This window comes from Corythoichthys intestinalis, chromosome 4 (genome assembly GCF_030265065.1).
Source record: "Corythoichthys intestinalis isolate RoL2023-P3 chromosome 4, ASM3026506v1, whole genome shotgun sequence".
Classification (NCBI taxonomy): Eukaryota; Metazoa; Chordata; class Actinopteri; order Syngnathiformes; family Syngnathidae; genus Corythoichthys; species Corythoichthys intestinalis.
The window spans coordinates 2,093,716-2,109,102 of NC_080398.1; the positions used below are offsets into that span (position 1 = coordinate 2,093,716).

General features: G+C 38.7%; 1 protein-coding gene across 1 annotated transcript in view; it reads left to right on the forward strand.

Annotated features, from left to right (window-relative positions):
• Positions 1-15,387, forward strand: part of LOC130914314 (semaphorin-7A-like) — a 67,045-nt gene that overhangs the window by 3,631 nt on the left and 48,027 nt on the right. Inside the window, exons 2-3 of the mRNA XM_057833386.1 lie at positions 7,119-7,258; positions 11,305-11,367. Of these exons, the coding sequence (XP_057689369.1) occupies positions 7,119-7,258; positions 11,305-11,367 (203 nt within the window). The remainder of the gene's footprint in view (positions 1-7,118; positions 7,259-11,304; positions 11,368-15,387) is intronic.

The window sequence follows — 15,387 nt, forward strand, 5'->3', positions numbered from 1 at the left end:
TGGATGAATGCACTTGTATTGAAGGTTGGATTTTTCTCTTTTTTTCCATTAAGGTCCCATATTATTTGAATAAAAAAATAAATATTAGAAGCTAAAAAAATACATCTTTTTCAGGGGTGCCAATAATTATGGAGGGCACTGTATATAGAGGTTGTAAAGCAATAAAACTGCAACAAACAAAAATGAATGAAATGAACAAAGACATGTATTTTTATAATGGCTAAAAATTATTTTTTTGAAGAGATCATGTGACGAGCACCTTAGATGGTCATTTTCTTTGCATATTATTAAAATAAATAAATAAATAAATTAGGTGAGGGCAATTTTATTTTTCAAATGATTTTTTTCTTTGATTGAAAATATTTTTGGGGGATTGAATGATTTAGAAAAAACAAATATTCTACCCATAATATGGCCCAAACAGTGAAATGTTTGCTTTAATCAAGTGTTCAAATGCAAATTTTTCAATCTCAAATATTTTTTTGCATTCAATAACATTTTCTGTGATTGATTTTTTTTATTTTTTTGATTGATTTTGTTTTTTGAAAATATATATATTTGTTGAAGCAACTTATTTTTTGATTGAATAATAAAGACAAAAACGTCCTAGCCTAAATGTGGCCCGAACACATATCAACATGACTTCAATCAAAAAAGTTGCTTCAATAAAAATAAAAAAAAATTAAAAAACAAATCAAAAATAGCTTTCACATGCATTTTTTTTGAGTTTCAGATTTATTTTTGCATTCAAACACATTTTTTTTTAAAATTGAAGTGACTTTTTAAAAAATTGAAAATATATATATTTTGATTGAAGCAACTTTTTTTTAATCGAATCAACTAAAGATGATCGGGTCTAATCACGTCATTTTCAAAGTATCGGAATCGGCAAAAATATCGGACATGCCTTTTATATATATATATATATATATATATATATATATATATATATATATATATATATATATATACAGTGCCTTGCAAAAGTATTCGGCCCCCTTGAATCTTGCAACCTTTTGCCACATTTCAGGCTTCAAACATAAAGATATGAAATTTAATTTTTTTGTCAAGAATCAAATACAAGTGGGACACAATCGTTAAGTGGAACAACATTTATTGGATAATTTAAACTTTTTTAACAAATAAAAAACTGTAAAGTGGGGCGTGCAATATTATTCGGCCCCATTACTTTCAGTGCAGCAAACTCACTCCAGAAGTTCAGTGAGGATCTCTGAATGATCCAATGTTGTCCTAATTGACCGATGATGATAAATAGAATCCACCGGTGTGTAATCAAGTCTCCGTATAAATGCACCTGCTCTGTGATAGTCTCAGGGTTCTGTTTAAAGTGCAGAGAGCATTATGAAAACCAAGGAACACACCAGGCAGGTCCGAGATACTGTTGTGGAGAAGTTTAAAGCCGGATTTGGATACAAAAAGATTTCCCAAGCTTTAAACATCTCAAGGAGCACTGTGCAAGCCATCATATTGAAATGGAAGGAGCATCAGACCACTGCAAATCTACCAAGACACGGCCGTCCTTCCAAACTTTCTTCTCAAACAAGGAGAAAACTGATCAGAGATGCAGCCAAGAGGCCCATGATCACTCTGGATGAACTACAGAGATCTACAGCTGAGGTGGGAGAGTCTGTCCATAGGACAACAATCAGTCGTACACTGCACAAATCTGACCTTTATGGAAGAGTGGCAAGAAGAAAGCCATTTCTCAAAGATATCCATAAAAAGTCTCGTTTAAAGTTTGCCACAAGCCACCTGGGAGACACACCAAACATGTGGAAGAAGGTGCTCTGGTCAGATGAAACCAAAATTGAACTTTTTGGCCACAATGCAAAACGATATGTTTGGCGTAAAAGCAACACAGCTCATCACCCTGAACACACCATCCCCACTGTCAAACATGGTGGTGGCAGCATCATGGTTTGGGCCTGCTTTTCTTCAGCAGGGACAGGGAAGATGGTTAAAATTGACGGGAAGATGGATGCAGCCAAATACAGAAACATTCTGGAAGAAAACCTGTTGGTATCTGCACAAGACCTGAGACTGGGACGGAGATTTATCTTCCAACAGGACAATGATCCAAAACATAAAGCCAAATCTACAATGGAATGGTTCAAAAATAAACGTATCCAGGTGTTAGAATGGCCAAGTCAAAGTCCAGACCTGAATCCAATTGAGAATCTGTGGAAAGAGCTGAAGACTGCTGTTCACAAACACTCTCCATCCAACCTCACTGAGCTCGAGCTGTTTTGCAAGGAAGAATGGGCAAGAATGTCAGTCTCTCGATGTGCAAAACTGATAGAAACATACCCCAAGCGACTTGCAGCTGTAATTGGAGCAAAAGGTGGCGCTACAAAGTATTAACGCAAGGGGGCCGAATAATATTGCACGCCCCACTTTTCAGTTTTTTATTTTTTAAAAAAGTTTAAATTATCCAATAAATTTTGTTCCACTTCACGATTGTGTCCCACTTGTTGTTGATTCTTGACAAAAAATTAAAATTTTATATCTTTATATTTGAAGCCTGAAATGTGGCGAAAGGTTGCAAGGTTCAAGGGGGCCGAATACTTTTGCAAGGCACTGTATGTATATATATATATATATATATATATATATATATATATATATATATATATATATATATATATATATATATATATTTTTTTTTTAAATCGTTTTCTAATTGTATATAACGTTACAAAATGTCTTACACTCACCCAAAGTAGTTTTGGCTTAAAGTAGGGCTATCAAATTTATTGCGTTAATGGCGGTAATTAATCACGTTAAATAATTAACGCATGCGCTGCACGACCCTCTCACGCATTGTCGCGTTCAATCTATAAAGGCGCCGTTTTATCAATTTATAGAGCTAAACGCAGCATATAATGAATAGAGAGAATTTTGATAGCCTTTGGAGCCTTTTTTTATTTGGCTAAAGTCTTACATTCCCTCTCTCAGCAATTAAAATTAACGTGGGGAAGGAAAGTAGTAGTTGATCATTTTCTTAACACCCTATATTCCTTCCCAACGCAGAGAAGATATATCAATTGGTGCCCCTACGCACAGTCATGGTTGCACTTCCCATCATACATTTGGGTTGAATGGCTGCAGTATCATTTACTGAAAGCTCAACAAATACACTAGATGGCAATATTTAGTCACAATTTACAAAGTCACATTTATCCTTTAAGAATTACAAGTCTTTCTATCCGTGGATCCCTCTCACAGAAAGAATGTTAATAATGTAAATGCCATCTTGAGGATTTATTGTCATAATAAACAAATACAGTACTTATGTACTGTATGTTGAATGTATATATTCGCCTTTTTTTTTTATATATATATTTTTTAATTAAATCGTTTTGTAATTGTATTTAACGTTACAGACATAATATGTTACACTCATCCAGAGTCTTTAGTTTCGGCTTAAGATAGGGTTATCAAATTTATCCCGATAAAGGCGGTATTTAATTTTTTAAATAATGTATCACGTTAAAATATTTAATGCAATTAATGCACGCGCTGTACGACCCACTCACGCATTGTCGCGCACAATCTGTAATGGCGCCGTTTTACCTATTTAGAGAGCTAAAAGGCAGCGTAAAATGAGAAGAGTGAATTTTGGCAGCCTTAGGAGTCCTTTTTTAATTGGCTAAAGCCTTACAGTCCCTCTCCCTACGATTAAAAATGTCGCGGGAAGCAATGTGGAGAAGCAAGGTAGCAATTGATCTTTTTCTTAACACCCTATGTTATTTCCCAACGCAGAGAAGATATATCAATTGGTAGCACTACGCACAGTCATGGTTGCTAAAGGCGTGTTACATCCACCCATCATGCATTTGGGCATGGCATTAGATGGCAATATTTAGTCACAATATACAAAGTCACAAATCTTTCTATCCGTGGATCCCTCTCACAGAAAGAATGTTAATAATGTAAATGCCATCTTGAGGATTTGTTGTCATAATAAACAAATACATTACTTATGAACTGTATGTTGAATGTGTATATTCGTCCGAGTTTTATTCATTTTTTTCTTAATGCATTGCCAAAATGTATATGATCGGGAAAAATTATCGGGAATGATTTGAATCGGGAGCAAAAAAAAAAAAGCAATCGGATCGGGATACTCAAACTAAAACGATCGGGATCGGATCGGGAGCAAAAAAACATGATTGGAACAACCCTAGAATCAACTTTTTTGGATTGAATAATAAAGACACAAATCTACCTCCATATGGCTCCGCCCAGGCGATACAATTTTTGACTGGGGTAACTACATTGGCATGACGCCGGCGGGCGTACCATATTTAATGGATGAACCTAAGCAGCCTGATTTAGAATTCCCCTCTAAAAGGATAGGAAACAAAAAACGCTCATTGTCAACGTATAAATTTTATTGCTGACACTGCGTTTCGGGGTCATCAACATGTTGTGCCCCCATTAGCTGCCAACCCTCCCACTCTCATCATTGACACTGAAGACACTCAATGACACTGAAAGACACACAATGTGGCGTACACACAATGAAATAATCCATAAACAGTTGTCTGGCTATTGAGAGCTCTGTAGGTGAGTCATAAGGACTTCACACATTCTGGTCGATGGGAGTCTGTCACTGAAATAAAGCATATGTACTGCGCTTTTAGTTTTCTTTGAAACACGATCGATATTGGACCATGTCTCAATACCATACAGTATATTTATTACAGTCAGCCTTGAAGCATTACAAGCACACATTTAATGATATTACTTCTGATCATAACCAGAACATTTCTTTGATTTCTTTGCTGCGCTCGCAGCCTAATTAGGACTTTTTCTTGAGAATCTCATTAACAGCAGACTTGCTCCTGCTAAGACCGAGTACCATTGTACGTTTTTAATGAGTAGAACAAGCCGACAAGCAGGACATTCATTTCCACCTCTTAACTCTGAAGTGTTAATTTGCAAGGCTTGAAATTATTCAGCGCATAAATCATAAAATATCTCATTTGTAATCTTTTAGAAGGCTTGCAATTGGATTTGTTTTAAAATGTGTTTTATTAGATGATGTCTAGCAAAAACACCATACGTTTTTGGGGCTGGTCTTTCAACGTGATGAATGACTTGTTTCCACCCGCTGTTTTTTTCACATGCGAGTGAGCCACCGCTCATCCTGCGTCACTTACAAGGCCGATGGCGAGTCGGTTTTTTGTTACCATGATGCCTCGGGGACAAGGGCATCACTAGATCTGATACAATACTGGGGTCAAGTGGAGCACTGGCGAGCGAGTAAATTTTCTTTTTAGCGCTGATCTATCACAAAATGTTAGAAATAGCACTTTAAAGTGCATGTGACACGAAAAAGCATGTTTATTTCATAATACACGCGGTGTTTTATGCCCCTGAATGATATGGACCGCTTGGATGTGTGTGGAAGCGATCGCTATATTTATTTAGTCTTTTGAATCCCTCGCCATGAAAATGAGTGACTTCCGGCTTCGGTCTTGCATTGAGTAGGAGGGCGCTGTGACGTGTACGGTAGAAGACGTCCTCTTCACTATACAGCGTACTGATGTGTATGAGGACGAAGGATTCAGCTGATTTTGCAGATTAATACGTATATTTTTCGCATCACGCCAGCCAAATGGCTGCAGAAAAATCATTCTGTATGAGGGAGAGGCGTATGCGCCTTTTTGGAGTTTCAAAAGGTTCCCATTCACCGTGGATATTTACTGTGGGACCAATGGACTTACGAGGAAGTGAGTAAACATCTTGTTTTGTATTATGTCAAATACGAATACATCGATTACAAAGTAAACACTTCAAACTTCCTTTAAATAAAGGACTAATTACGTTTGATCATTGACAGGCATGTAAAAAGCTCTCCCCATGCTCATTAGCAGCATGTTAGCTGCACAACAACTCCAGCCGCCCTCCTCCGGGGAACGGACTGTAAATTGCTCTCCGCCGGGCGGTTTGCCGATCCGCGAAGACAATCGACAACCGGGTCGTCATGTCAAATAATCCAGGCTAGTTATGTGTGATTTTCCGCTTCGAAGACTTTGAAACATCACTCAGTTCGGGTTAGCATGTCGGCTAGCTGTCACGCCTCCTGGTTTGTTTACATTCTCCGAAGCCGGGAAAGGGAAATGACATATGTCCGATTTAGGTGTCATAAAATATCGTTCGGGAGGTGCGACAGTAAAGGTGAAGTCAACAGTTTTGACCATTATGGAGTAATTTTGCCACGTCGTCCTGAATAAATGCATTTTTATTATTTCATATTCCATTCAGTACAAGACTGTTATTTGTCATGACCATGCCATTTATTTAGCAATTGGGGAAAATACTTGGATAAAAAGAATATGCTGTAAAAATATTGAAGTAAAGAGACAGAAACAATGACTGGCGCTTGGCTGCGACTTATTTTATAGGCTTCAGCACCCATGAGCATTGTGTAAGTAATTATTGACATCAACAATGGCGGGCTACTAGTTTATTTTTTGATTGAAAATTTTACAAATTTCATTAAAACGAAAACATTAATAGAGGTTTTAATATAAAATGTCTATAAATTGTACTAACATTTTTCTTTTAAGAACTACAAGTCTTTCTATCCATGGATCAGAATGTTAATAATGTTAATGGCATCTTGTTGATTTATTGTTATAATAAACAAATACAGTCCTTATGTACCGTATGTTGAATGTATATATCCATCTTGTGTCTTATCTTTCCATTCCAACAATAATTTACAGAAAAATATGGCATATTTTATAAATGGTTTGAATTGCGATTAATTAATTTTTAAGCTGTAATTAACTCGATTAAAAATTTTAATCGTTTGACAGCCCTAGTTTTGATATGAAGTGGCACTTGATGTGTTTGGAAAAAAAATGGACTTTTTGGCTGCCATTGACGGCGCTAAACATCCAACTGAAGAGCATTTACAACCATTCTTTCCAGTTCAAATAAATGTCTATCGTTCTCAACAAATAAATGACATTATGATATTATCAGAGTGTTATATTTTACTACACCAGTACAATCACCCTTACATAACATCACACCCGAACACAAGCTTCCGTCTGACGCACTTGTTCTCTCGACCTCCCCAGAACCGTCTCGCTTTCACTTTGACAAACCCGAGAACTACATCAGCATGTACCACCAGGAAGGCAGCAACACCCTCTACGTGGGCGGGCAGGCCGTCATCTACGTGCTCACCTTCACCAACCGAGGCGTACGCGATGTGCTGGTAGGAACTGAAATTTATAATTAAAGTGGACAGTGCATGGACATTTCTTGCTTCAGAACCTTGGAGAGAATTTTTTTCAGCGCCGCCTACGACTAAATGAGCATTGGTGCGGAGGATGTAGGGACGTACACAAGAATTTGGTTGAGGAGGCAGAGCAGCTCTCAAGGGTAAAAGTGGGAAAAAAAAAAAGACTTAACATTGGCGTGCGACAATATTGTCGAGTTGTTTTTCGAGGTGTTTACCATAATTTTCGGACTACAAGACGCTACTTTTTTCCCTCAATTTGAATCCTGCGGCTTATTTGTTGATTTATTTTGGTTAATAGGTAACACTTTATTTGACAGTGGCGTCATAAGACTATCATAAGACCATCATAATTATGACATGACACTATCATGGGCATAACTGAATGCTTATGACAGATGTTTAAGTGTCAACCAGCAAATTATGTCACCAATTCAATTTATGTCCACCTTGGATCTTTTACATCCATTCAAAAGTGAGATCATTTGCCGGATAACACTAAATGACATCTGTTATAAGCGTTCATTAATAGGGGTGTAACGGTACACAAAAAATCTCGGTTCGGTACGTACCTCGGTTTTGAGGTCACGGTTCGGTTCATTTTCGGTACAGTAAGAAAACAAAATGCAAAATATAAATGTGCTAGTTGTTTATTACACACTTTTGTGCTTTCAACAATAGGAACATTAGCCTATACAAAGCTAGAATTCTGATCAAAAAGTAGCGGGTATTTAAAGATAATCCAACAACAATTTGCATTTCAGACCCCGCATATTGGTGAGCTTTCTTTCTGAAAGAAAGACGAAAAAAGAAGTCCTGTGCTAAAGAGAAAAGCAATCCCAATGACAATGATTTTAACATGTATTTTACAAATGAAATGCCTCAATGATTTTTTTTTTCTTATGAATGGTTTTCAAAAGCTTTATTGGTGGATTTTCTCAAGTGCCACACAGAAATGAATAAATTTAATTGTTTAAGCATTATCTGTGTATTATTCTTATTATGTAATTACAGGTGTTTTAGCTCATTTCAATGTATTTTATTTAAATGGGCTATTATTTATCTTATTACCGTAAATTTCGGACTATAAGCCGCTACTTTTTTCCGTCAGTTTGAATCATGCGGTTTAGAGTCCAGTGCGGCTTATTTATTGATTTATATGGGTTAATAGGTAGCACTTTATTTGGCAGCTGCGTCATAAGACTGTCATAAGACCGTGATAATTATAACATGCCACTATCATGAATGGTGAATGCTTACGTCATTAAGTGTCATCTGGCAAATTGTGTCACTAACTCCATTTATGTCAATCTTGGATCTTTTACATCTATTCAAAAGTGAAATAATTTGCCAGATAACACTAAATGACATCTGGTAAAAGCATTCACTCATGCTCATGACAGTGTAATGTCATAATTATCTTATCTAATGACAGCCTTATGGCGCCACTGTCAAATAAAGTGTTAACAAATACCATAACTAGCAATTAGTGAAACAACTCGAAAAGTAACTGAAAAAATAATTAGCACACAACATGAATTTTGATTGTTATTTGCTTCTGTCGCGGTGCAATGCATGCTAGGAGGCATGTTGGTTGACAGTGTTGACAGCAGGTGGTAGCAGAGATTGACTGTCTATCCCAAGGGAGCAGCAATGCCCAGATGAAGCTTCTTGAAGCAAGGAAGCTTTGCAGCCAATTGGTTCATAGCTTCATGGTGGTTCATTTGGTCTTGTGACAGTCGTATGATGCCGCTGTCAATCGAAGTGTTACCGGTTAATATATTTTGGTGTAAATATCCCATAACACCGTGAGGACAGCCACTGCTTATAGTCCAGCGCGGCTTATCTCTGAACAAATGCCCTTTTCGTGCCATATTTAGTGGGTGGCGGCTTATAGTCAGGTGTGCCTTATAGTGGGAAAATTAGGGTATGTGTTTATATTTTACAAATGTGATGTAGTATTCATTTATATTTTATGTTGTATAACTGTAGTTCCTATGTGAATATTAGTTCCTACTCGTTTTGTTGTGGTAGGAGGGTTTCATATTGAACACGAGGCCATGTTGGTTATAATTATATCAGAGAAGAAAGCAGTATATCAACAAAGACAAGTCAACTGTGCCCCGATCTACCATTCAAGAGATCTGATGGACTCAAAAAGTGGGTTACGATTACATATTAGTTTGAAAATCGACCGGATCCACCGTATTTTTACACGAGTGACTTCCGGTCTGCCCGATCCTAGCTACTGGTAGTAGTATTGACGTAGGAGGGTTGCGTCTCGTGTCAAATAATAAACTCTGCCGTTCTTATCGCGTGCGTCATGCTGAGCCGCTTCTGGGACGCGTCTAATACGCAGTCGCACTGCGACTGGTGTGCATTGGCTGATTGACGCCCGCGTTTCACTGCGTTCTGGCGGCAGCCACGTTGTCGCGCCGTTGACGTTTCTGGGTTACACTGTCCTACCGTGTTGGTCCTCATTATAGTAGAGAAGACGGAGTAAATATAATCTACACAAAGCAACTGTAACCCGATCGACTCACAGCCTCGAAAAGTAAGGGTTTCATTACGTCAGCCTCCGTTCTGAACCGAGCACCAAGTACCGAAACGGCTCAATACAAATACATGTACCGTTACACCCTTATTGATTAATGCTCATGACAGCCATGACAGTATCATGACAGTCTTATGGCGCCACTGTCAAAAAGGTGTTACCAAATACCATAACTAGCAATTAATGAAACAACTGGAACAGTAACTGAAGAAATAATTAGCATAAAACATGAATTTTGATAGTAATATACATCTGTAGCGCTGCAGTGCATGCTAGGAGGCATGTTGGACGACAACAGTGTTGACAGCAGGCTCCAACAGAGGTTGACTGCCCCCCCCCCCCCAAGGGAGCAGTGATGGGCTGCGGGAGGAGGGATGGGCTGCGCTTGGCCCCCCAAACCCCCGCCCGCCCTCCCTCCCCGGCCTGGCTGGGTGGAGGCCGTGGCCCTGGGTTGGCGCCCCCCAGGCTTCTCCGCCCATCGGCGTGGCTGTCGCGCGCCCGGTGGGGCTTGCATGCTGCTTGATGTGGTAGGGCATGCTCGGGTTGGGGGTCCCAGTGCCGGGATTGGCGATGCGGCGGCGTAGGGTTAGTCGTCAACGGGCTTACACTCATTAGAGATTCACACGATTACTGGGTTCTAGATCACAGAACTTATTTGTGTACACTCTACCCCTTTCAATCACTTGGCTTATAGGCTTATAGACACCCCCACCCCCATCCCCCTCTTTCCCTGGTCAACAAGCCCCCCACATGGACCGGAAATACATCTCGCTGACGATAGCACCAGCATATTAGTCACTAGTCTAGTTGTTCAATGTATTTCTTGTTTTTGTTTGTGTATGTGTTTCTTTTCTTTCTTCTCTTGTATTTCTTTTCTTCTGTCCCCCCATAATCCCTTCCTGTTCGCTGCTTTGTTATAATAAAAAGGTATTTTGAATGATCACAATGGGAGTATGTCAGACTCTCAATGTGAAACATTAAAACTGTTCAGACTATCCAGGCACTTAGACTTCCATTCTCTGCGTCAAACAGCTGAACAGGACAGGTTAAAAAAAAAAAAAATGACATGGAAGCAACAATCTGCTTGAACACAATGTCGGAGGTTCAATTTTTCAAGTTTTGTCGGTAATAAACTTCATTTCCTCATTCAAAGAAGAGGAAAGAGCGTCACAAAGTTTTTCTAGATGGGAAACAATGTTTTTGCTCTTCCACGAACCAATACTAATGCGGATTTGTCACCAATAGCTGCCACCCTCCCGGTTCAAAAGGATTGGACGTCTACCGTGATGAACTCTACACCCTTGTATCACCACAACATGAGATTATTGTTATTGTGAGCCTTGTATCGCAAGGCTTTGTTATTGAAAAAGTTTACTAATGAACTTCTATATAAGTGTAACACCATTTACCATTTACCATTCTAGCGCTTCACTAGCGCACTTGGCTAATTCCCACGTTCCTCTCGCAGATCCCAGCACCGTCGGACCAGACCGCTATTGACACCTGCAAAGCCAAGGCGGCGCCTCTCGAGGTAGAAGCATTGTCCAGCCTAAAAAGTGCATCTTCATCATCATCATCATCATAATCGTTGTCCGCGTGAGGTTGGTGCTGCGCTTTTAGATGGGAAATGATTACGAAACAATGTCATCAGTCGCGTTTGGAATGCGATGACCTCCGCCAAGGAGATGTTATCAGCACGGTTTGTTATTCACTCACTCATCCAATCACACGCAGATACCTTCGATGTCTCTTAAAAAATAAATCACAAGAGGAAAATACTGCTTTGCAATAAAGTATTGCCGTGACCCTGCTACTGACCGTGCTATGTGAATTCTTGGAGTTCTATAAATTCCGACCGTCTGTTAAGCAGTGAAGGTGTCGGAGTGAGATTTGCGAGTCTGTGATTGTATGAGTGAGTCAGGGGTTGGGCAACCTGATAAAATTTCCTCGACTGAAGTAAATCACATGGAATTTAAAAGCGCTTACTGGCTACGTTTACAAGGACAAAATTCCTACAATCCGATCAAAATTCAGATGAAAATTATGATCGGATGCACTGTTTCAAGGACATTAAGGAAATATTCACCCGATTAGGATTTGCGTGTTCAAACGTCACTCTTTCGGTCTAGGGCTGCAGCTAAAGTGGTATGAAAAAGTATCTGAAAATTTTGGAATTTCTCACATTTCTGCATAAATCACCATCAAATGCGATCTGATCTTTGTCAAAATCACACAGATGAAAAAACTTTGTTTTAACTAAAACAAAACGGACATCAAGGAAATATTTACCCGATTAGGATTTGCGTGTACAAACGTCACTCTTTCGGTCTATGGCTGCAGCTACAGTGGTATGAAAAAGTATCTGAACCTTTTGGAATTTCTCACATTTCTGCATAAATCACCATCAAATGTGAGCTGGTCTTTGTCAAAATCACACAGATGAAAAAACAGTGCTTTCACTAAAACCACCCAAACATTTATCGGTTTTCATATTTTCATTAGGATAGTATTCAAAAACATTACAGATGGGGAAAAAAAATAAGTAAGTGAATCATCACATTTAATATTTTGTGGCCCCCCTTTGGCAGCAATAACTTCAACCACATATTTCCTGTAGCTGCAGATCAGTCTGGCGCATAGATCAGAACTAATCTTGGCCCATTCTTCTATGAAAAACTGCTGAAGTTCAGTCAGATTCCTGGGATGTCCGGCATGAATCGCTGTTTTTAGGCCATGCCACAGCATCTCAATGGGGTTCAAGTCTGGACTTTGACTTGGCCACTCCAGAACGTGTTGTTTGTTCTTCTGAAACCATTCTGAAGTTGAGTTACTTCTGTGTTTTGGATCATTTGTCTTGTTGGATCATTGTCCAACCTCTTTTTAGCTTCAACTGTCTGACAGAAGGCCTCAGGTTTTCCTGCAAAACATTCTGATAAACTCTTGAATTCATTCTTCAATTAATGATTGCAAGTTGTCCATGCCCTAAGGCAGCAAAACAGCCCCAAATCATTATGCTACCTCTACCATGCTTCACGTTGGCGATGAGGTGTTGATGTTGGTGACCTGTTCCATTTTTCCTCCACACATGGTGTAGTGCAGGGGTTTTCAACCCAGTCCTCAAGGCACACTGTGGGTCCTGGTTTTTGTTCCAGCCGATCCAGCAGAGACAGTTGAACCAATGAGGCTTCTGCTAAAACAAGCCACACCTGACTGCAATCAACTGATTGCACTTGTAAAACACCAGATTGGGGAAAAAGTGTTGTCATCTTGTTTGGTAAGAATGAAATCCTGCACCCACAGTGTGCCTTAGTGGAATAGGTTGGGGACCCCTGGTGTAGTGTGTTACTCCCAAACATTTAAACTTTGGTTTCATCAGTCGACAAAATATTTTGCCAAAACATCTGTGGAGTGTCCAAGAGCCTTTTTGTGGATATTAAACAAGCAACAATATTTTTTTTAGACAGCAGTGGCTTCTTCCGTGGAGTCCTCCCATGAACACCGTTCTTGGCCATAGTTTGACATATAGTTGATGTGTGCACAGAGATATTGGACTGTGCCAGTGATTTCTGTAAGTCTTTAGCAGACACTCTAGGGTTGTTTTTTACCTCTCTGAGTATTCTGCGCTGAACTCTTGGCGTCATCTTCGGTGGACGGCCACTCCTTGGGAGAGAAGCAACAGTGCCAGACTCTCTCTATTTGTGGACAACTTCTCTGATTGTCGACTGATGAACTTCCAGACTTTTAGAGATGGTTTTGTATCCTTTCCCAGCTTTATACAAATGAACCTTGCTCGCAGGTCTTCAGATAGCTCTTTTGACCGAGCCATGATGCACATCAGACAATGCTTTTCATCAAGACAGTTCTTACCAGGTGTGCGTTTTATAGTGGGCAGGGCAGCTTTCAACCACTCATCAGTGATTGGGCACACACCTGACTAAAATTGTTTGGTAAAAATTGGTTTTAATAGCTCTGTCAGTCTCCTTAGGCAGAAGGTCACTTACTTATTTCCCCCCCCTTTGTCATTGTTTGCATGCTATCCTCATAAAAAAATGGAAAACCTATAAATGTTTGGGTGGTTTTAGTTCAAGCAGACATTGTTTTTACATCTGTGTGATTTTGACAAAGATCAGATCACATTTGACGGTGATTTTATGCAGAAATGTGAGAAATTCTAAAAGGTTCAGATACTTTTCCATGGCATTGTATACTAACACCAGAGTTTAGCCTTGAATGGTATTTAAAAAAAAAAAAGGAGAAAAAAAGTAAATGAGGATCTAAGTACAACAGAAGAACACTTGGCTAACTTGCATAGCAAAAGTCCGCTAGCTTAAATGCTACAAAATGCTAATTTGACTTATTTTTCCTACAATACTCTTTAAAAATAATTCAAACACATGCTCCCAAATGATCCCACAAAATCAGCTAAATTTAACAATAAACTAACTTACTAATGCATAAAAAAAACATATTAGCTTATGTTGGCCTGAACAGGAAGCAGCTTGATTCAGCCAAGTTAAAGAGTTATGTCATATTCACTGTTGCCACTAGTGCGCAGTGTATCCACCCATATCAATAAAACTAAATGCAAACACTTTAAAAACAAACCATTATAATGCCATTTAACTTAAACCAATACTCGAGCAGCAAAATTTTATTCGAAGCTTTTCTCTAATCAGCACTAGATCGGTTGAAACAAATTATTTTGACGTGGGCAGATTGTTCAAACATACCGAAAATAGTAGTAGAACAGATTATGTCAACATAACATCGCATTTCTACTTTAAACGTCAGCGTTATTTTCAAATCCCGGTTTTCTATCGTCAAGTTTTTCAACAATTTTAAGACAATAAAAAATCTCCGGCAAAGTGTTTGTCTCTAATATACTGTATGTACCAGTTCGGTCTCAGGTTTATAAAAACATGCTAGCAAAATGAGAAGAATTTTGAACGGGAATTTGCTAAATTATTAGCTGCTAGCTTAGATATAGCGGTTTTGAATTTTATTATCTAATTCCGAAGGGTTCGGTGAATCCACAAGGTAAACTTGTGGGGTTCGGTACCTTTAGCAAGGTTAAGAATCACTGAATCTAAATGTAAATCGTAGCGTTAGCCTAGTATTCATGTTAGCATTAGCTTTAGCATGGTGAGCATCCTCTTAAACTCTCACTCTCACTTGTTTACATCACGCCGTGATGTCCTGATGGGTTTAATTATTTGAAAATAATATACTGTTGTTGCTTAGTGTGTAAAATCATAAAAAGTTCTGTGTTGGTTGGTGTGGAAGCATTAGACCGAATTAACCCTTTCAGTCCCAGGTCATCATTGTAGATTGAAAGCTATTGAAGCATTTTTTTAATTGCCTTTCATATCTACATTTTTTTTTTAAAAACTATACATCAGCCTCAAAATCGGCTTTGGATACCAGCAATCGGCTGAAATTAATTTGGGATATTTGTGTTAGCATCGGCATTTGAAAACTCATATTGGTTGACTTCTAGTAGATATTAGCTCGTTAGCTTAGCTACAACGGTTTTGAATTTGAAAATCATAAA